The sequence below is a fragment of the Pholcus phalangioides genome, unplaced genomic scaffold, assembly GCF_987345545.1.
Source record: "Pholcus phalangioides strain wild (caught in Gottingen) unplaced genomic scaffold, Ppha-v1.0 ptg000010l_1, whole genome shotgun sequence".
Taxonomy (NCBI): Eukaryota; Metazoa; Arthropoda; class Arachnida; order Araneae; family Pholcidae; genus Pholcus; species Pholcus phalangioides.
The window spans coordinates 25499337-25522826 of NW_028301603.1; the positions used below are offsets into that span (position 1 = coordinate 25499337).

General features: G+C 36.5%; 1 protein-coding gene and 2 non-coding genes across 4 annotated transcripts in view; 1 reads left to right on the plus strand and 2 right to left on the minus strand.

Moving 5' to 3' along the window:
• shn (zinc finger protein schnurri) overlaps positions 1–23490 on the minus strand; it is a 289957-nt gene that overhangs the window by 106725 nt on the left and 159742 nt on the right. For both annotated transcript variants that reach the window (XM_089237935.1, XM_089237936.1), the window contains exon 4: positions 1310–1446. In XM_089237935.1, the coding sequence (XP_089094061.1) occupies positions 1310–1446 (137 nt within the window). The remainder of the gene's footprint in view (positions 1–1309; positions 1447–23490) is intronic.
• TRNAS-GGA (transfer RNA serine (anticodon GGA)) lies at positions 9818–9891 on the minus strand. Its single transcript has one exon. It is a non-coding gene; the product is annotated as a tRNA-Ser (tRNA).
• On the plus strand, positions 10172–10245 carry TRNAS-GGA (transfer RNA serine (anticodon GGA)). Its single transcript has one exon. It is a non-coding gene; the product is annotated as a tRNA-Ser (tRNA).

The following is a 23490-nucleotide window of genomic DNA, read 5'->3' on the forward strand; positions in this document are numbered from 1 at the left end:
TAGAGCTAAATCGAACAAAACCAGATTCTGAATCAACACAACAAAATCACCAAAATATTGTTGGGAACAAAATCAGTGTTGTATCAAAATCTAGTATTATTAACTAGTTGGAGAGAAAAGAAGTTGGCGAAGAAAAATTGAAGAATCTCACCTGCCAATTATTCCTATATTTAAAGTTTGTAATAAAGAGTTTTGTTATAAAATAAGACCTGGAAATCTATTGCTTTTAAACGGGGTCATCAAGCTAACATATGGCCAGTATCAATATTGACTTTAACTGTTATTTCTTGAGTTTTTGGTTATACCTTCATATATATGTATATATATATATATATATAGAAGACCTCTTCTTATGTCACTTGATGTTACGAACCCAAGTATTTTTATGAACCAGCCATCTGGTGCCAAACAATATGCTATTTCTTTAAATATATGTCATCCCCATTACAAACTAAATGTTCAAATCTGCACGAGTTCGGAAAAACAAGCATAGACAGTAAAAGGTTACCGCAGCAGCAAATAGGTGGTGTCAATATTTAAAAGGTACATCCTCCTCCAAGACTGTTCCAGAAACAGTTGGGAAATCTCCACAGAAGGATTAATACTTTCGTATAATACAACTCTGACTGCCAGAGAAATTAGCAAATTTACTTTGGTTTTCCTAGGAAATAATTTTTCTGTCAATCTACAGATTTTTAATTTTCTTTGATTTACACTGATGCAGATGGTCTGGGTCTGAACAGACCAGATATTTCAAGTCATTGGTCAGCAGATGTACATAGGTTGAAGAAAACTAATTTAAAACATTTTGCCTACTGACTGTTTCCTTAGTTTAGGATTCCTCAATTATTTCTGGCCAATTATTCAAATTTTAAACAGTTTTACACCAGCTCTTCATAGGCCTCTGAGCCACTTGGATTGGAAATCTCTAGTCTTATCTAAGACAGTGAGGGAAACAAAGTACATAATTACCAACATCTACCATTTGATTTGAAACGCCTCGCACACAGTCTTGCTCTACTTATGACGGCAGAAAACCATAGTATCCACTAAGTATAGTGTACCCATATACTGGGGGATATTAATGTAAGATTGCCTGCCATTTTTTTTCAATCCACCATGATTATCTGTACATTATTTAAAAAAATGAAATGATTTTTTTCAGGCTCACTCACTCACAATTAGATTGCACGTTGACTTCTCCTGCAAGTATGATTGAGAATACAAATTTTACTACACAAGTATGGCTCTAAATATATTGCACCACATATATAAGACAGATAGGAAAATGGTATTTAATATATCTTACGATAATTTGAGGTTAGAAGTCATCATGTTACTATCACTCTCACTTTCTTCATCAATGTCTTCACTGTCATCAAGAAAGTCATCTGGGTCATCATCATCTTCATCAAAATATTCATACTTTAGGTTTTCCAAGTTTTTCTAAGAGAAAAAACATTCATAAACTTATTTTATCAATTTAAATCAAACTTAAGTCATTGTCATCATTTAATAATTTGAATGTTTAGTTTGTCTTTCATGTTGAAAATACTACACCAGATGTGCTGATGCAAATAAAACATTGGGGTGCAAAAAAGTTACTAGATGCCCTATATACACTGCAATCAAGAGCATTGTCATAGAGGGGTGGTGGTGGCCTTCTTTCAAACCGAGCATAACTCAGGTGCATCACCCTGGACAATTTACTATCTAGTGAGTTGTGAAAAAAGTGTAAGTATGCATACCTAACAGTATAAGTGCATATCTAGTGTTTTATCTGATTTTTCAATGCTGCCACCTATATTCAGAAGTGAAGTGTAATGACTGAATATTTATACCATTTGTAGGCCCGTTGTTCTCTGTGGCGAGACTATCAGGGAGATCAGCTTGCATTCACGCCTTGAAGTTCAGGAGGTGGCTGGGTTACATTGCATTTTCAAGAATCATTCTGGAGGGGGGAGGGGGAAATCAGTCTCCTCTCAAAAAATTTATTGCAGGGGAGAGAAAGGGGATCAGTACTCCGCCATTTCCTGAAGTTTATGTATACCCCAGTAGCACAACGGTATCGTCAGGTGTCGGATAGACGTCGATGCTACATCGGAACGTCAAATGAATACCGAGTGTCGTAAAGAGGTCGGAAATTTCTACGTGTCCGATACCGAACGGTATAGTAAAAATGTATTCATTCGGTAAACGCCAAAATATCTTTATTTTTTTCTCTAAAATAGTGTTACTCTCATTTTTACAGCATTTCGTTTCGAAGGAGAATATCTTGAACGATAATTTGTTTCTTTTGAAATAATCTAAATTTTTTGCCCATCATAACGTCGCACTTGCCATTTATAACGACCGACAACGACCAAGAACGGTACAGGCCCTCACCACATGTTCCCCCCCCCTCTTCCCTGTCAGTTAGAGTAAACAGACGGCCATTTTGGAAGACACAGCGTTAGTTACAAGCTGCGAAAACCAGAGATTTTATTGTTTATTAACGAAACAGTTGACGCCGAAGCCATCGTTTGAGAAAAGATAAGCATTATTTTACTATTATTATCGAACTAGACGTTAAATTTTTCAAGATATTGTCAGTGTTTGTTTTTTTACCATTGTTTTTTTGTTGTTTAAATTCTCATAAATCCATTCCCTCCTGCTGCGCTGTGATCTTTGGCGGGCCCTTAAGTCAGGTTAAAATGGGCCCCCCTGTAGTGAATTTACAGTGTGAAAAAAGGTAAATAAGGGTTGTCACAGCACTTGAGGCGTACGTGCCTGTGCCGTAACCTTGGAGCTGAAGCTATTTCAGCCCCTATGGCCTCCATCCTGGGGTAGGGCTCTTAAACTAAGATCTTCTCTGGGGTCCTTCTGTATTCATAGCATGGAAAAATCAAAAGTGATGACATTTTCCCTGGACCCTGTCAGCCCTACCCTTGTGATGAGCCATGTTGAGCTCTCCCTCTTTTGTGTTGAGCCCCCAACCCATATTCACGAATATACACACCATTCCTCCTGCCTACGGGACGACTAGGGATTTTCATCCCCCTCAATATTTTTTTAATGCAAACTGAATGATCATGGGCAAGGTCGTAGAATTGCAGTCTTGGGGCCCCCATTGAAAGGTTGCAAAATAAGTATACATATTTTTCGTGAGGCTTCATTTGGCTGGATGCCCCAACCTATTTACAGGCCCGATTATGCACCTTTTTCTATCCTGAGCCTCACCCGTGGGCTATCAGGGCAGGGGTTTTTATGTTGTTCTCTGAAGTAAATTTTTGTATAATATTATGTATATTTTATATGAATTGTATTTTTATGTAAAAATTAAACAATTATTGAATTTTGTCATGACAGAATTCAATCATTGTGTCCCCCTTTCCTCGAATGCAACGGGACATGCTTAAAATTGTTTAAAGTATGTACGTAATAGATCAAATATGAACATGGAAATCTATTTGAAATCTGTATACTATATACTGATTTGAAATTTTACATGCTATGAGTTAAACTTGACTGAAACTTCAACCGAATGATAATTGGCTGTATAAAAATATTGCTCTTTGGTCTTGGCACACTATTCTATACAGTGTTAAAATATTTCATCAATAACAATGTAACTCCTTTTGTCACATTCCTTACTCTCTAGATCACTCGTGCTTGCACACTCTATGTTGCTATTTTTTTTTGCCTCACAGCCTATTTCATTGCTCTTTAAGCCAATTCCATGCTTATACACTCTCTAACAAACCTGATCCCTTCTCTATAGATATCACTTTTTCATTATTCGCATGCTTGCACACTCTCTGGGTTATTCTATTCATCCCTTGCTTACTCATTTAGTTACTCACTGACTTTTTTTCTTTATTTTTGGAGTCCCTCCCATACTGGCATACTTTGATAAGTTAACACTGATGAGCTTAGAATAAATGCATCAAAGTGTGCATCTGTTAACTATTTTTCATATATATTTTTATATTCTGACTAGCTGATACCCGGCGACGTTGCCCGCCCTGTAAAAAGTTTAAGAAATAATTAATCAGGTATATATATGTAATCAAAAAAATTTCTGCATGAAGTAAGAAAAAAACTACTTTTATTTTTAAATATTTTAATTAAAACTTCAGGCAATTGCTTGTGGATACACAATGTTTTTGTTTGTCCATCTGGTGTGTAGATGTAAACATTTTTGAGATTACCAACACGCGAACAGGCGACGAAAAGGTGTCCGTGTGAAAAACAGGGCTTAAGTAAGTTGATACCTGCCACTGCTAACGACTGGCCTTGCGCTTTGTTGATTGTCATGGCAAAAGCTAAACGAATCGGGAACTGTAATCGCTTTAAAGTGAATGACATTTCTTCAGTGATAATTGGGATGCGTGGAATGAAGACTTCTTTTTCTTTGTCACATCCAGTTAGAATCGTTGCTTCAATGATGCAATTTCTTCACGCAGAGCCTGTTGTCATTGCAGAGTATCGGTGTCGACAAATTTCTCAAAAGCATTATAGGTGCTCCGACTTTGAGGGTCAAATTGTGTGGTGGCACACCCGGAATATCCAGAGAGTTCAGAAATTCTGCAGAATACAGAACTGTCTGCGCTGTGTCTGTGATAGTGTCAACCGGTTTGTAAAATGTGGAGTCTCCCGGAATAATTTTTAGGATTTTTCCGTTGATCCTGTTCACACTGTCATTTTTCGATGCCAGAATTGCTTTCTCACAAAGCCACTCATGGTTTCGGTGATTTTGTTCAATGTTTGGGAAGACTTTGTCTGCAAGTTCTTGAACTGAATTTAACAACTGGCAAAATCCATTTGGGAAAGTAATCAGTCCGGTGCTTGGGTCTACGGGAATACGTCCATTGCCAAGTTTGATCAACTGATGTGAAAATGATAGCAGTGCTGAGTCATTTTGCCGTTGAACTCGCATGTGGGTGGATAATGATAATTTTTTAGCTTCGTGGCAGGGTGTTGATGATTTGAGGCAAGCATTGAATTCATCAGTTGACGTTGAACATTTTTATTCCCAGTTTTGTCGTTGTAGTTGTTGTTCTCTGTTGTTAGCGACGTCATACGTCCATCTTGTGCAACGAATATTATTCAAACGCCTTTTAAGCATTTTTTAAATTGAATCTATACCTATACAATGGCCGGTTGATAAGATAAGGGCCGCATTATCACTTACAGGACACCCTGTATATAGGCTAGCAGAAATACCCGGCGCTTCCCGGGTTTTCTTCAATTACTGGGAGGATTGGAAAAGTGACAAACCATTATAAAGGAATAAACTGTTATGATGGCAGCGTTAAAGATGTGACAAACTATTGTAAAGGTATATACATGTCTGAAATGCATTGTTGGAAACCACGGTAACCAAAGTAAACGTTCCGAAAGTGATTGTTGAGGCCCGAAAAACATTGTTGCCCGACAGTTTTTTGCCCATTTCGGGCATTTGCCCAGCTCTGACGAACTTTTAAAGTAGCCTACGGTTCAATCCCGGACCTGTTTGGTATATATGCAAAATCTGGCGACGATCGGTCTAAAACTGTAGATTTGTATAAAGAGCATACATACATACATACTTTCACATTTATATATAAGATGACAAAACCTTTGTATTGTTTGATGCTGATGCTGCTTTTATCTTCAATTGCAGATTTTTCCATGCCAATACACACATTCAGCTATGGAGCAGTTGTGTGTGGGTTCTTTTATACAAAATCGTTAATTAATTGGCTATTGGTTTCAGAATTGCAATTATGTCCTTGACATTTCTTTTTGAATCAATATTTAAGATTTCACTAGATATGTTACTATCTGAGATCTGTGGTCTTCACAAACTTTGGTAACAACTGACAAATTTTTAACATAAGATTCAAGAGAATCACAATAAGTATTCCATCATACCTCTGCAGGAAGACTAATGAACTTCCACCTTACACATAATACCATGCTTTTGAGAGATGATTGTGGAAGTATCTAAATATATTTGTAACATACATCAGTTTTAACCAAATCTTCGACTAAAATGTGAGCACTGTACCAATATGTAAGTCCCGAAAAGCAAAGCTTTTCATCCAGGGTCTTTCTGGATGAAACCATATTTGCAGTAACAAAACTTGGGGGGGGGGCACCAATATGTTACATATGAAGTTTTCTTCTGTTGACTTTACTGAACTAAAAACCACATTTGCTAAATAATTTCCAGCATGTGATAAGCTGGATGTGTCAATAGTATCAACATAGATGGCTTTACCACACCGTTTGATAACACACAGAATTTATTCATTATGTATATCCATCCATCCATCGCCATGCAATTTTTGATTTTCTAAGTCAACTTTACATCCTAAGTCTAAGTCTAACTTCGATCATCATTGTAAATCTTGGGCATTTATTAGCTAAATTGGTACCCCTATGGTGTCCCTGATATTACAATATAGATATATTAATATGTATATATACAGGGTGATTATAAAAAAACTATCCCGACATATGGGCCCCTAACTATCATACCATTCACAGAAAATGAATGAAATTTTGGCATAAGGTATTTTGAGGTATGCACTCAAGTGTCACTCTAACAGTTACGGTTACAGTGAGAAAATTTCGAAAATATCAAATGGCAACACCAAGTTTTTTGTATTGGAATGTGATCTCCATTGTGAAAAACCCTAAATAGCGTTCGAACAGCAACTGTAGCATGAAAATCACCGGCGGTAGATAGGCTAAAAGTGAGGATAACCAATAAGGACAGAGAAGCAGCATAAAATAAAGCATTTTATTGTGTTTCACAAATTTTCCACATGACCTTGTGGAAGACTAATCAGGCTGGGATCTCAGCCGAAGAAACGGTGTGACGAATGAAACGAACATTAATGCTCTGGTGCACGGCAAAATCCTTTTTACTTTTTCCTTGCCTAGCTCCGGGGATTTTCGTGCTACAGGTGCCATTCCAACGCTATTTAGTGTTTTTCAGTATGGAGATCGCATTCCAATACAAAAAACTTGGTGTTGCCATTTGATATTTTCGAAATTTTCTCACTGTAACCGTAACTGTTAGAGTGACACTGTTGTTTTTCATATCATTCTTGAGCGCATACCTCAAAATGCCTTATGCCAAAATTTCATTTGGTTTCTGTGAATGGTATGATAGTTAGGGGCCCATATGTCGGGATAGTTTTTTTATAATCACCCCGTACATAATATATATATTATAAAAATATTTGAAAATATAATATTTAAATTGATTGATATTTAAAATAATTTTATTCAATTACAACAGATAATTTTTCATATCTGAAAAAAATTGATTCAAATCAGTGATTTAAAAAAAATCAGTTGATTTAAACTGCTGATTTAAATCACTATAACCCTGATCATTCTGTCACACACTCACCCGATTTCTTGCTCTCTCCAGGTCACTCCTATACTCACACCCTCTAAATCACACTTTTTGTTACTCCTATGCTTGCACACTGTTACTCATGTACTTGCACACTCTTTTTGCTGCATAGTGACTTAGTTCCATAATCTCTTGGTAGAGTGGGAAGGGACTCCCAGTTGACTAGTCATTCCTTAAATTTGCAGCCCCTTTGAAATTTTCGCCCTGAGCTATAGCCCACATAGCCTCTTTGTGAATACGCCATTTGGGGTACTTTACCAAAGATTCCTGTCTAGGGGCCATCTTCAAGATGTAAAGAGAGGGGCATGCCTACTTGGTGATGTTGAAAATATTTATTAGCCCATTAATAGCCTCTGATATACTAATCTGGACCCATAATCGCTCATAAAAAAGGATTTTTTACGTGGTTCTGTGTAGTATATTTCTAATGTAAGTGAACAGTGATTACATTCTTTGTCAGCTCCCATTTCCACTCTGTATGCAAGGGGCTATGATTAAAATTGTTCAAAGTATAAACGTGAAATATTAATAAGCAAATGTATACTTTGACATTTTTATACCACATGTACCTATTTGAAATTTTTCTAGGAGTTAAACATGACACAGTGAAACTGCGATACAATGATGATTTCCTATATAATGATACTACTCTGCTGTCATGTCGCACTATTCCACCAATAAATCGTGTGCGATGGTAAGTATTTTTCTCTCTTTGAATACTATTAAATTGGAATTTTACCTTTTATGATATTTTATTATTTTAAATAAAAGTTGTATCAGAAAAAAAGAAATCAACATGCATTCTAATCTGTTGGAAACTGATGTTCAACTGCCACGGGGCAAATGCGGTTAAAATGGTAAACCTGTATAATACAATCTTGAAAAAGTTAGAGTGAAAATTAATTATCAAATATTTTTAGTATAGACAATTCCTACAATAATGATGGTAATTTTGTATAATTCGTAATATAATTTGGATGTACAGTATATATGAAGTTCATGCATTGAACGATTATTCTCTGAGTGTGATTGTGCAGCTGATTGCTATACAGGGTTGTCATGAAGGAAATATTGCTGAGTTGGAATATCACTCATATCATATATATGGCTTTGCTACGTTGAAATAATCTATGTTTTTACAGTTCATAAAACCTTGACATGAAAAGTCCAAGCATAGGTCTCCATACACAACTAAAAAAAATAAAAATAATTTGAATTCTACACAAAATGTTTTCAAAGTGGTGCATTTGTTTGTAGTTTGTGTACAATTGCAGACTATTTATATTATTTGCAATAAAATAAGTATTAAGAAGACACCAACGACCAGACCACCAAGAATAAGGCATGAAAAATACAAAAATTTGTACATTTCGTGTATTTGCCTTATTCATTGGTGTCTTCTTAATATTCTTGGGCAAAGTTCATCAACTCTTCCAAATAAAATAAGTACAACATGTGAATATTGATTAAAACCTGTTTTGTTAGGTCACAAATAAGGAAGATTGAATTTTATGTGGAACTTCTATAAGCTTCCCTGCTATAGTATAAATAAGGCACCTACTCAAATTCCAGGATACAATTTAAAGAATATTCATAATTACAGTATAAATGTGTGGTTTTTTTTTTTAATTAGTTTTTCCCGCTGCAACTGTGCTTAGGTTTTTGAAAATGTGATTGTGGAGACTTGAGCAAAAATTAGTGCAGCTTCTGCATTAATTTTCATTTCAAAAAACCATGTTTTGAAAGATTTAGAGTGAAAATTAATTATCAAATAATATTTTTAGTATAGACAATTCCTACAACCTGAACATTAGTTTATCAAATGAACAGAACATTGCTTTAAATCTTGACCTCTACACGAGATCAAGATTTAAACCAACATCTGAATACATTCTTGCATGTGCACACACACAAGCACAGTTTGTAATTTTTTACTACATTTTGCCTTATTTTCATTCTATGAAACTGAATTTGTTCGGCTAAGAATCATCCAGTAAATTTCGGCCACTGTTTAGAAAGTCCAAATCAATCCAGAAATCAGATTTTTTTTAACGTGAAGCTCAAGATGAACACCCGCTGATGCAAAACATTTCCAACATCCAGTGCAAATGTATCAGTAGCTATTATTTTTTGTGGTATTCATGTGATTGGTCTGAGAGATTATTTTGATGTTAAAGAATGTGCATTTTTCACACCATAGGCAAAGTTATCAAAGATATTGGTGGGACACCAGTTCAACATTTCAATATATACCTATTTAAAATTATCATGATTTCATGAGATATTGTTTGGGGAGGGGGGGACTTGAGCCAGTGAAAAGTACTAATAAAATATATCTCTCTAATGTAGGCTACTATCAAAATACTAAGGTTTTTAACAACTGGTTGTTGCGAAGATATATTTCGGAAAGAGAGAAAATTCAACTGCCCCTGCGGGGAATCGAACCCACGTCCTTTCACTTTCCGGGTGAACGCCCTAGACCACTAGACTACAGAGGCAAGAATCTCTCAATCTTTCCTTGGAGCTCGTGTACACTGAAGTCGTGGGTTCGATTCCCCGCAGGGGCAGTTGAATTTTTCTCTCTTTCCGAAATATATTTTCGCAACAGCCAGTTGTTAAAAACCTTCGTATGGTAGCGGAGAGTGACGTCATCCTTGTATAAGTTGCCATCTGGTGGCAACGTCAGCAGTTGTGAGCTTGGCCCGAGTCTGGTCCGGCCGTCCATGTATGGTCCCTTTCAGTGCACACGAGCTCCAAGGAAAGATTGAGAGATTCTGTGCCTCTGTAGTCTAGTGGTCTAGGGCGTTCGCCTGGAAAGTGAAAGGACGTGGGTTCGATTCCCCGCAGGGGCAGTTGAATTTTCTCTCTTTCCGAAATATATTTTCGCAACAGCCAGTTGTTAAAAACCTTTGTATGGTAGCGGAGAGTGACGTCATACTTGTACTATCAAAATATTCTCAATATTCAATAAATTAAAAGAAATGTATTTTCAATGTTTTATAGGTTTTGTCTGAAACATAAAAGATTGCTGAAATTTTTTGCTGGCATGAAGCACCCTATTCCATCTGAAATAAAGTCTGTCTATATTAAAAAAAAATTATAAATATTTGAAAATATCTCTTTAAGAACTTGTACATAAAGCAATATTAAATCATGGCTAAAAATTCTATTTGTGCTTGCTTTATCTTTGCTCTCTTTATTTAATCCCCAGAAAACTGAAACCAGTTTTATTTGAACACATCATATAAAACGCTTTTAAAATTATTGGTGGTGTGTTCAAATGGCCTGAATTTCTAGGATTCTGTACATATACATGTATAGTGTGAGGTAAGTACACCAGTAATAGGCTTCTTTTTTCAAGCTTTAAAAAACATATTTATAAAGTTATGAGAAAACTCTGTAGCTTTTTTTACCATATACCAACTATATTCTTTCAGTTGCCGTTTGGTGTCTAAGCTGGTTTTGAAAAAAAACCCAGGGGGGAAACAGGATGCCAATAATCATTCAGTCATAATAAGTAATAATTTCATATTTTAAATACAAAATTAATTGTGCTTTAAATAAGACGTTAAACAAATTGCACATGAAGAGTTGAAATGGTGGCCTACTCTAGGGTCAATCATTTTCACATTATTCAAATTGTATGACGTGACATTGTAATCAGGCCTACCAATCTTGCTGAAACATACCTTTATATATCTTTTAAGAGAATTCTTTTCTATCCACATACAGATATTAAGACAAAAAAAAAAAGAATGAGACTAAATTCCTGCAGAAGCAACTTCTTGAATGCTTAAATATAAAAAAAATGAAGCTTAGAGAAAACAGAACAAGCAAGAATTGGAAAAGAATAAATAAAACAACTGAAAATAAAAATTAAAGTAGTTCCATGTGTTTGTGTCACTTTTAAATGTAAAAACAAAAGCTCTCTCAAAAATACATATAACTATATGTATGTTTCAAGAAATAAAAGAAAAATAATTGCTCAAGGTTTTTGAGATTGACAGGAAATAATAGGTGTTTTGTTCATGTACAAAATTATGTGTTCACATAATACGTCCAAATATTATTACATTATTTCCACAGTTGAAATTGAAAGAGCAGCACATTGTTTATTCTTTGGATAAAAAAAAATCACCTGTGAAAGAATGCAAGGTGGTCAAATTGTCATTTGAAATTATTATAGCAGAGACCTGTTCCACTTATTATAATATTTTTCAGTGATGTTTCTTTTTACAGTTTTGTCAAGCCTATTGCATATTTTTCATTGTTTTCATTCAATATCTGGGTGGCCATTTACTGCTATATGGACTGTAAATATTATTTTATTTATATAATTCTTAGCAGTCAAAATTTGATCGAGTAACAATAGCAGATGAGTTTGAATTATAATAAAAAAATTATTATACAAATAATTATTTCGAATATTAAAAATAACATTAAATATTTTGAACTGGCTCACTATTGTTACATTTACTTTTTGTAACAGTAAGTTCTATTGTTTACATTCAGAACACATAAGTGTTTTGTATAGTAGTATTATAGAAACTGAATTCTGAACTTAACTAGAACTTATGCATCAGAGTTTTTCAACTAGTGTGCTACATGAGAATTGTAGTTGCGCCATAAAAATTTTTTCAGGAATTTATCAGATTAATTTTTAAAAGAAGTCTGAAAAAAAGCCGCAGATATTGATTACACAGTATCTGAATACTTAAGTGCGAGGAATTAATTCTTTTTTTCAAATTAGATGTATGTGTAAGAGGGGAAACTGAGTAATTGAGAGAAAACAATAGTTTCTTCTTTTAAATATTGGCCGTGGTTCATTTCTGTTATCACTTAATGGAAGAATTTTCAAGAATTGCACAAAAGAAAGGTATATAGAAATACTTCTGTTCTCGTTATCATACGTTATTATATTTGTGGAAAGCAATCTTTCCTGCATTTCATTTGATACTATGGAACACAGAAATCTATAACAAATAATAAATCTTACAAGAAGATATTTAAACCTATCCCTGCCCAAAATTCAACCTAGCAAAAGCAGACATTGTAAACTCTATTAACTTACTCAGATTTAACTTAATTAAATTAACAGCAGAATGATTGAGTTTCTGAATTTTAATTTATTTTTTGTGACCGATTATAGTAAATAGTTATTTAAAACAAATTTTGTGACAATCATAACAAAAAAATATTTTCTATTTCATTTGAATTCAAGTGTGCCGCAGGATGAAGAAAGGGCCGATTTCTCGAAATAGAAATGTGTCGACATGTTTTATATTGTAATAACATAAATCATAGATAACGTAAACGTCAAACTACGCCGTCGAATGTATGACATTTTTACATCAATGGATGGATTGGGTCAGACATAGTTCGACGTCCGATTCACTACGTCGAACGGTGCCAAGACAGATATAGTTCGACGTCGGATTCGCTACGTCGAACTATACAGACAAATATATGCCATTTTTATGTAAACTACGTTATCGGTAAACTACGTTGAACGGTGTCGGGTCAGATATAGTTCGAAGTAGCGAATCCGACGTCGAACTGTGTCGATAAATGTATGCCATTTTTACGCGAACGGTGTCAGTAAACGCTGTTAAACTATATCTGACCCGACACCGTTCGACGTTGGATTTCGCTACGTCGAACAATACCGACAAATATATGCCATTTTTACGTAGAACAACATCGGTAAACGACGTCGAACGTTATAGAAATCTCTACGTCGTTCTATATTGATGTGCTACTGGGGTAGTGGTCTCAACTTGTGAGACGGAAGGTAGTTTAAAACCAGTGGCGGCTCATGGTCGGTTTTTTTTTTTTTTTGGGGAAGGGGAGCGGGCAGAATCGGATTAACCATTAAGTGAAATAAGCACATGGCATCAGGAGAAAAGGGGCAACATGAAAAGTTATCAAATTATATTTTTTGATATGTAATGTATAATTTTTCCACACTATTAACCATTCGGTAGAAAATCTTCAATGGAAATGAAAACATCTTGAAATTCCTTTTTAAAGCAAGAGGAGATGTATATGCAATTTGCACAGCATCAATAATAGAATTAATGTGAACTCCTATTTGTAATATTTTGAGTTTTTGGAATGCTATGTAATTCACAAAATTTAAATAAAGTAAGCCAGACATTCTTAACAATATCTCATAGGCTCCGGAGGTTTACGCAGGTAAATGCCCCATACCCCCCAAATGATAATTAAAAATTTAAAATACTTTTATTAAAATAATTAAAATATGGAAAGGAAATACTTTATATGCTACCAAATAAAAGTATCTGTTGATAAAAAAAATTTGTTTTGACAGTTAGTTACTCAAAATTTATCTGGAAAGACTCCTTGTGGCCCTCGAAAGGTCGATCCGTTCTTGAAAGCAGCCCTCCCCCTTTGGGCAAAACAATTTTTCCATGGCCCACATCTACCTAAAAATACCTGCCTTCCAATTTACATACTTACTCTCAAAAAAACTAACCAGATTTTAATCGCTACTACGATCTCTAAGCACTTAAAGTCGAGAAGGCACCGAAATAAGCCAAGTTCTGCAGAGAATAAGAACATGAACTTGAAACGTGCAGATTCTAGGATATATTCATATATAGATCATAAGTGTATCAACTGTGTGGTTTGATCTACCATAAAAGCAAAAGAAATACTACCTGCTCCTAATCAGATCATGGTCCCCACCGCTTTGTCTCAATGGAGAGATGGATATAAGCGAGAGAAAAAAAAAAGACAAGGAATGTGCCACCAGATTAAAATTCAATCATATCACAAAGAAAAGGCACTGGATGATTGTGATTATCCAAAAATAAGGTACAATAAGTCGTCGTCCCCAAAGTTTTTTTATTGTTTCTGGGATAAAATCCAAGTTTTCAGTAACCCGAGGTAGTTTCAGCCCCGTTCATCTCTGATTATCGAGACACTACCGTACTTGCGGATAATATTGTGGCTATGCCATGTTAAGTAGTTCCACTTGAAGCCGGTTTGGGAACTTTTAAAAAGTGGTTAATGGGAAAAAATATCTTCGAATGTTTTCAAAAGACTTAGAACAAAAGGTAAAAATCAACGGTCTGTCGTTTTGGAAAATATAAAAGGAAAAATTCCAAAACTAGTAACATTGAGTGGCATTTCTTTTTCACTCAATTCTAACAAATAAGATGTAACATTAATCAGAATTATTAATTAAGAAAAATATTGAATCTGTCATTCAAAATTTTAATGGAAAAGTTACAGAAATGGAACTTTGTAATTTTGATGCCAAAATTATGCCAAGCATTGAAACAGAAACTTTTAGAGCAATACAGAGATGCTTGATCCTTCATCTCTACTGAAAGTAGAAGTAGGTGTGTGAAAAAGCTGGAGAAAAAGCCTTTGAAACAAGTGAAGTGTATGCTGAGAAATATTCATATCATATTCATAGGCGTAAACTTGTATCCGGCCCATGGGCCCAAGCCCTCCCAATATTTTTGAAGACCCAGCTCGCCCCCCCCCCAAACTTCGCCTGAATGGTTTCCTCATTTTGTATGATGAAAAAAAAAAATTTATTTACTAAAAATTGTCTTAATTATGAATCAGATAATGGAAAACAATCCCCTCAAAATCTTATTTTTTTTAATACTCTCAATGGTCTTTAACTTTCTTGTTCCATGCCAATAAGACTCTCTCATTTCTTCCCTGTCGCTCAGTCCCCACAGTTCCACGGTGCCAATCCTTACTGCCAGAAGGCACGAATGACAAAGTTTGAGTGGGGAGGGGCCTTTTCTTGTTTGCCTGGACAAACTCTTCACTGCCAGAAGAGTGCATCTTCTGTTGTTCGCTGTGACCAAGGGAAGGGGGGGGGCCGCATGACATCAACATGAAATTACGCCCAAAGATGTGTGGTGGACGAGGCGCCAACACAAAGAAAACATTGGGGGGTTGGGGGGGGGGCGAAAGATGCTGGTCGTTTTGTATATACAAGACTCAAGTATGCAGGTGAGAGAAGGTGCATTGCATTGCTTTTTCGGAAATTATTAGGGGGGCTCAGCCCCCTTAAAAAATTTATTGGGGGGCTCAAATATGTGTGGTGGTGGTGAAAATCGGCAGGTCAATAATATTGAAACCAAGATAAGAAAAATTACACTCTGTACAAGATAGGCACCAGAATAGAAGACCTATGAGCTGAGGCCATTTAAGCGCCTACAATACATTTTGTAAGGGGACTGAGCCGCCCCCCCCCCAATAATTTCTGAAAAAACAATGCAATGCACCCTCCCTCTTTCATACCAGCTTGAGTCCCGTATATATGGCAGAACCAACAACTTGAAACATTTTGGGGGAAAAACAGGACATTCTAAATGTCCATTCACAACAGAGAACTGAACAGCTGTTGCTGAAACATTTTTCGAGCCTCGTTGCAACAATATTTGACTGTGGGGAGGGGGGGAAGAACAAAGAAGCAAATAAACAAGTGAATTATAATATTGATTTTAAAAAAGGAAATAAAAATAAATAAACAATTTTCAAAGGTTTAAAGGCCCCTCGGCCAGAACCTTGGTTCCTCAAGAACTTCAGAAGATTATGGTGATTTTATAGTTGATTTTTTATTGCATATAATGATCCACCCATTGACGAGTGTTGATTATGTGAAAAAAATTAAATTTTTGACCGCACCCGTCCTCTGGGTATGCTTCGATATCTCTCTGAGATGTGAAGCGGGCTGTGTCCGGTCTTCAAAGGTCGAAGGAGCTCCTAGGCAGGGCCGGAACTGGGGGGGGGGGGCAGAGCAAATGCCCAGGGCAGCAAAATTCAAGGGGCAGCAATTTTAGGTAAGGAACAAAGAACACTGTAAAAAAATTATCGAATTTTAAAGTTGTGGGGGCGACAAATTAATGTTTGCCCCAGGTTGCAAAGATCCTAGTTACGCCCCCGCCTTCAAGTTTTCTTCCCGTCTGGTTGGATGTTTCAAAGATGAGAAATTAAACTAAAACAAATTCAATTAAAAGCTGTTACTGAGTCATTGTAAAGAAGGCCTACTATACATTATCAGTGTACGGGGGTGGTGGCCTACAAGTTGGTTACAAGACTCATTCATTCATAAGAAAAATATCGCTCACAAATTAAAAAGAATTTCCAACTGAAAAAGCAAAAATTACCTAAGGACATTCAATAACCTAAGAAAGCAGGTTGGCCACCCCTTCATAAACAGTGAAATGCATGCACAATATGGGTATATAAATGACACAAAATGTATCTGGGCATTTAGAATTCAACAAATCATAAATAGTCAATCCTTGGTATAACGTCACTTGGGCAAAAAATAAAAATGACCATAAGCGGGGATAACTTGATAACAAGTAGTCCCAATTCATTGATTATGCTGGCATGTTTATAGTGTAATGTATGCTTGATGACATTAATAGAGTTGATATTACAACGAGGTCTTTATTGTACTTTGTGGGTCTAGGTCAATTCGTCGCGCTCAACTTGTCGCGGGACAATTCGTTGTGCTACAAACTCGTCGCGGTACAAATTTGTCGCAGTATGAATTTGTCGCAGGCTCATTTCGTCGTGGTACAAATTTGTTGCAGGCTTATTTCGTCGCGGTACAAATTTGTCGCAAGCTCATTTCATCGCGGTACAAATTTGTGGCAGGCTTATTTCGTCGCAGTACGAATTTGTCGCAGGCTCATTTCGTCGCGGTACAAATTTGTCGCAGGCTCATTTCATCACGACAAATTTGAATTGCTTTAAAATTCATATGTTTGTTGTGATCTTATAAATAGGATAGGTGCTTTAGGCGTAAAAAATGGAACTAATTTTTTTTCTCATTTATTGGAAATGTTCCCCCTGCCCATCTGTTTTAATTTTTAACAAATGAAGGAAAGTATTCATTGAAGTCATTAAATTTTTAAAATTTAATTTTTACCATATAAGCCGCATCTTTGTCGGGATTTCTCTTTCTCGCAGTGAGGGATGTTGAAGAGCTCACCCAAATAAAAAATTGAGATCAAATAAATTTTTAAATTTCAATTTCCACCTTATAAGTCGCATTTCCCACTTTTTGTCGTGATTTGAGTCCCTGAGTACGGGTTTGAGTCCCTTATAAATGGAATGAATGGCGATTTTAAGCCCCCCCCCCCACCTCACCTCCTCAATGTTTCCTTCGTTTCGGCACTTTTGACTGGCCAAGCATACCGGAAGTGTTTGGAACTTGTGGGTTCTTGTCTTGATGTTGAAGTAGGAAATTTTGATTTCTGAATAATTTCTCTGGGTGCTCATACCCATTCCATAAAGTACCCTGGGTACCAACAGCATCTCTGTCACCACTGCAAATGTCAATCGATTTTTGATTTTTTTTCAACTGTAAAGTAACAACTCTCAAGTGAAAAGAATGAAATTATACTTTTAATTAGATCATTATTATTCATGTACATGACACTCAAAATTAAAATTACAATATCAATTACATTTAAAAATTTAACTGCATATAAAAGTTTAATTATATTTGAAAGTTCGGTTAGAAAAATTTGAAATGTTAAATAATTGATTTTTGCTGTGATAAAATTTCAATATCATGTGGAAAAATTTCGGTTTGTATGATATTCCCCAAATTACAGTGAGCCCATCTTTAACGGTAAATTTCTATCTGCCCCATTACAGTATCTCCATAAGAACCTGAAATATTTAATTTTCACCGTATAAGCCGCACTTCCCGCTTTTGTTGAGATTTCTCACAGCGAAGGGAGTTGGGCGCAGATCAAGGATGGAAATGTACAGTGCTTATGAATGACAATTCGATGAAGTTTTCATAATGCCCACAGGATGAACACCGACAAAGGCAATGTAATCACCAATAAGAAAGATGACTATGGGTCAGTCGCATAGATACAATATAACCATTAATCTTATGTTTATAATCAGTTGCATATCTTTGGCTGGCTTGTTTGAATATTTTCACATAGTTTTCATTAGCGTCTAAGCTTTTGATACAAGGCTGGTGTGCTTGGTCTACGGCTCCAGTCAATGATTAGTAAAAATTTCTTCTTACAATACAAGTGAATTAACATTAACAGACAATGTAAGATTATTATATTCAGAGGTATATTTCCTAGGTGGGGAGGGGGTCTGCGGGCTTTATCCCAAGATGACAAGTTCAAGTGAAAGGGCGTGACCAAAATTAAGTAATTGGGGATCAAGAACATGAATTAGAAAGGAAGAAGGAAGGCAAGGTATGAATATCCCACAGGTGGGAAAACTATAAATCCGCCTCTGATTATAGCCTACATTTATTAGGATAATTTTAATTTTAAAAACAATTCGTATCGTACATATAAAAACACTCCACAATATCTAAACCTTTATTTATTTGCAGCGCTTTGAGTATCATTTTATTTACACTTATATACGTGAATATCGCAGTAAAAACCCGATGATGATTTATAGAATAATACGTGATGGTATTTTGAACTACCATAATTTTTTTTTAAGATACGTAGAAGATTTCAATTTATTGCAATTTAAATTGAATTCAAACAATTTAATTTTAAAAAGTACTACATTATTTTTTGTCATCCGTATAACCTGTATCTCTCTCTTTAAGATACAACAAAAAACTCAAATAAAGAAAATTAATAATAGTCTAATTCATTTTGAATTGCATTAAAAGTTTTTCTAATTTCGGAACATGAATTATGGGGGAAAAAACTTTTAAACACACACGTAAACCAACATATCATTTCCACGTTCGGTTTTGCAATATTCCATGTTTATGCCAACAGAAATATGTAGACCAAGCACACCAACCTTGTTCCAAAAGCTTAGACGCTAATGAAAACTGTGTGAAAATATTCAAACAAGCCAGCCAAAGATATGCGACTTATTATAAACATAAGATTAATGGTTATATCTATGCGACTGACCCATAGTCACCTTTCTTATTGGTGATTACATTGCCTTTGTCGGTGCTCATCCTGTGGGCATTATGAAAACTTCATCGAATTGTCATTCATAAGCACTGTACATTTCCATCCTTGATCTGCGCCCAACTCCCTTCGCTGTGAGAAATCCCAACAAAAGTGGGAAGTGCGGCTTATACGGTGAAAATTAAATATTAATTTAATTGAATTATTAATTAATTAAATATTTCAGGTTCTTATGGAGATACTGTAATGGGGCAGATAGAAATTTACCGTTAAAGATAGGCTCACAGTAATTTGGGGAATATCATACAAACCGAAATTTTTCCACATGATATTGAAATTTTATCTCAGCAAAAATCAATTATTTAACATTTCAAATTTTTCTAACCGAATTTTCAAATATAATTAAACTTTTATATGCAGTTAAATTTTTAAATGTAATTGATATTGTAATTTTAATTTCGATGACCTTTCTGCATTGACAAAAATTAATTATTTTCAGTTAACTGCGTGTACACTTTTGTTCATGTTTTTATTTCACGTGTAAGACAAAAACCTACATACAAGCTCGCGTGGAACATGTACAGTGAAGAATCGACGGTTCAACAAATTGATTCTGTGCTGTAATATATAAATTGACGTCACGACGAATTGACACGGCGGAAAACTTGTACAGCTACGAATTGGAGCTGCGACAAATTTGTACCGCGACGAATTGGAGCTGCGACTAATTTGTACCGCGACTAATTGATACTGCGACAAACTTGTACCGCGATGAATTGGCACTGCGACGAATTTGTACCGCGACAAGTTGAGTGCGACAAATTGACCGGCTACGCTACTTTGTCAAGCCTCTCTTGCTGTCATCCTTATATAAGATTTTAAATTGAAAATCGATTCAAAAAAGTTATGTATTAACAGGTTTTCTTTCCATGTTTAGCGTGACATTTTTCTTCTATGAACACAGGCCCGTAGCATGCCCAGGGGCCCCAGGGCAATGCCTTGGTTGCCCCAGCCTAGTCACGGGACTGTATGAACATATAGTAGTTATTCTAGACAAACACCTTTCCCAGGTCGATAGAAAAAAGCAAAGCGTTTGGACAAAGGCTATCGTGTGGAGTGAACAAAGAAAAGCCGTTGGGTTGCAACAGGCAGAATTAACCATTTGAGGAAAATAAAGCACATGAAGCAGCATCAGAAAAAAGCCATCACAAAAAATATCTAATTTTTTTTTCCTTGCTGAGGATTGCTTACTGTCTCTGTAGATCGATTGGCGAAAGGAGAAGAAAATGCCATGAATGAATCCTCTTGAACGATTATACTATACTCTCGAACGAAACTATACAAGTGTTTCTCAACCGCCGGACCGTCAGAATATTTTCATTACCCTTTCATTTTTCAAAGCATTTCCACGAATAACTAATTGGTTTATTTCACTATTATGGTACATATTATTTTAATTTTTCAGTCCAAAAATCATACAAAGGGAAAGATGAAAAACCCTCCTAGAGTTCCAGAACAAAGGTTTCCCACCGCAATTGTAAATTATAAGAATTTTGAGGATCCCTCTTCCCCTTATCACACTGAAAATCCTTCGTTTTATTGCAAGGCCCAAAGGAAGGGGAACATGTCTCTGGTCCTCCACTCCCCCTCGAAACTAATATTTTTAATTGTATTTTTTTCTTTTCGTTTTTTTTGAGTATTCATCTTCATTAGACCCAAACAAAACTGCAGGGATGGGGAATGTTTTTCCATATTCTTTGTCCCTTTTCACATATCTACGATTCAACAAAAATCACACGTACAGGACATGACTAAATCTTGATTATAAATTCCCTATTTATGTCATATATCACAAAAGGGGGGAAAGTGTCCCACGACTTTTCCAACTTGACACTAGCCCAGACTTTTGCTAGGCCAAATGATGCCTTTATAGGAGCAAATTTATTGAAAATGTTGGGAGGGCTCAAGCTCTAATGGAACCTCGTTTATACGACGCGCCGTATAACGAGGTTATCAAAGTATATATCAAAATATGAACTATATCGTATAGTTCATATTTTGCCATTTTTTAAGTGGAAAATTCGGACTCTAATTACATCAATCATTTCATGTATCTAGAGAGATAGATGACTTTTTCTCAGCCCAAGATGTATATCAAGGCAACACCTATTTTTTGGATACTATGCTGAGGTGAACTCTGAAAGAAAAGCATGCTTGCCCGGTATGCAAGAGGGCCTAGGTTCGAGGGGTGTAATGTGATGGGCCTCCTCGTGGTGCACTCTGGGTAACGTCAAATCTATCACACGTCATTGTCATCGCATTTTTGTGCTCATATCTTTCACTTTCAATAGCCCAGATTACATGTATATTTCCACACATCTTACAGTACTTGTCTTAAGTCTCGTTTCGTCCTGTTTTCGTCTTTAATGTATCACCCCTCATTGTGGGCCCAGCTTAGGTGGGGAGAAGTCCTCCCAGACAGGGCATTGCTTCTAGCGTATGCCCTATCTGGGATGCTGTCTACCTGTGTGTTTGCCGTGCGTGGAGACCCGTAAGGCTGGAGATGGGGATCCTGGTTAGCCTGATGCGCTAGCTTTGGCCTCGAATTCAGCCGAAACGGGAGGCTTGGACTAGCCCCGTCCAGGTCAATCGGCTGTGGTCGCCTCGGTGGCTGAAGGGGTTACACTACTGGGCAGGTAGAGGGGGCGGGACTGCCGGACGTCGTTGAGGTTTGTTGGTGCTGCTTCACGACGATCTTGGATCTTGAACGCGTCTGCTCGCCTGTTTTGGTGGTGTATAGCTTTCACCTAACCTGGCGTTGCTACTAACCTTCATTTGTTATGTGTGCGCGTCCCCTCGTAGGGCTCCATGGTGGGCATGGTGGGTGAGAGTGGAACAATACCCATTCAAATATGGGAAAAAAACATGGATGAAGAAGAACTAACACAAGAGCTAGCGTCTCAAGGCGTAACATCAGCCAAACATATTACGAGTCACAAAGATGGCAATCCAGCTCCAACACGTAATATAATTCTCATATTTTCATCACCAACGTTACCGAAAGATATCAAAATAGGTTATTATAACCTCAAAATCCGGCCATACATTCCTAACCCTGTCCGATGCTTTAACTGCCAAAAATACGGTCACTCACGAACGGCATGCCGCAGTCAACCCACCTGCGCAAAATGCGGTGAGAAGGACCACATTTCGGACAACTGCACTAATTTACCATTCAAGTGCGTCAATTGCGGTGGTGACCACCCCGCATTTCACAGAAAGTGTCCGAAATGGAATGAAGAAAAAGAGATCCAGAAGATCAAGGTCCTTAATAACATCTCATATATTGAAGCACGCCGTCGTATAATCCCTAACCAAACTCCAATAGCTAGTAGATCATACTCCAATATGGTAACAAATCCATCAACAGCTAATACGACTAACAATATCACCAAAGCATCTGTAACAACTCAGACTGAACCAATAGCTGATACATCAACTCAAACATCATCATCTAACCAACCGTGTACTAGTTGTGGCTGCTGTTGCTCTGCTGGATTCCAGAGGGAGTCCACTACCTCCAAGAAGAGGCAGGAAAAGCAACAGCACACACATTCAAAAAACCTACTGGTACTAAACCCAAGATTAATTCTGGAAATAAATCTAAAAAGTTAAAGACTGGATATTCAAGAAAAGCAATACAGAGAGCAATAAAATGTCCCACCCTCAAGAATGTGTCACTAATTAATGACAAGTCAATTGGTGACATGGATCTTGATAATCCATCAGAATCTGGTGGTACTCGCCGGAAACTAGACCAGAATAAATTTAAAGACCTCGAACCGTCTACTTCTACCTAATTTATGGCCAACATAATCCAATGGAACATTCGTGGTCTTAGATCCAATTATAAAGATCTCAAGGATTTGATCAATCACTATCATCCTGTTTGCGTGGCACTCCAGGAAACTTTTACGAAGCCCTCGGAGACATGGAACATCAGGCAACATTCCCTGTTCCGTATCGATTGACGGGAGTAGGGCTTGCCACGGTGTTGCTCTGCTGGTTCCACATCACGTGTCGTCGCGCGTTTTAACGCTGAGCACGAACCTGCAAGCCATCGCTGTGGAAATCTCTACAGGCCTAAGAATTACCATCTGTTCCATTTAT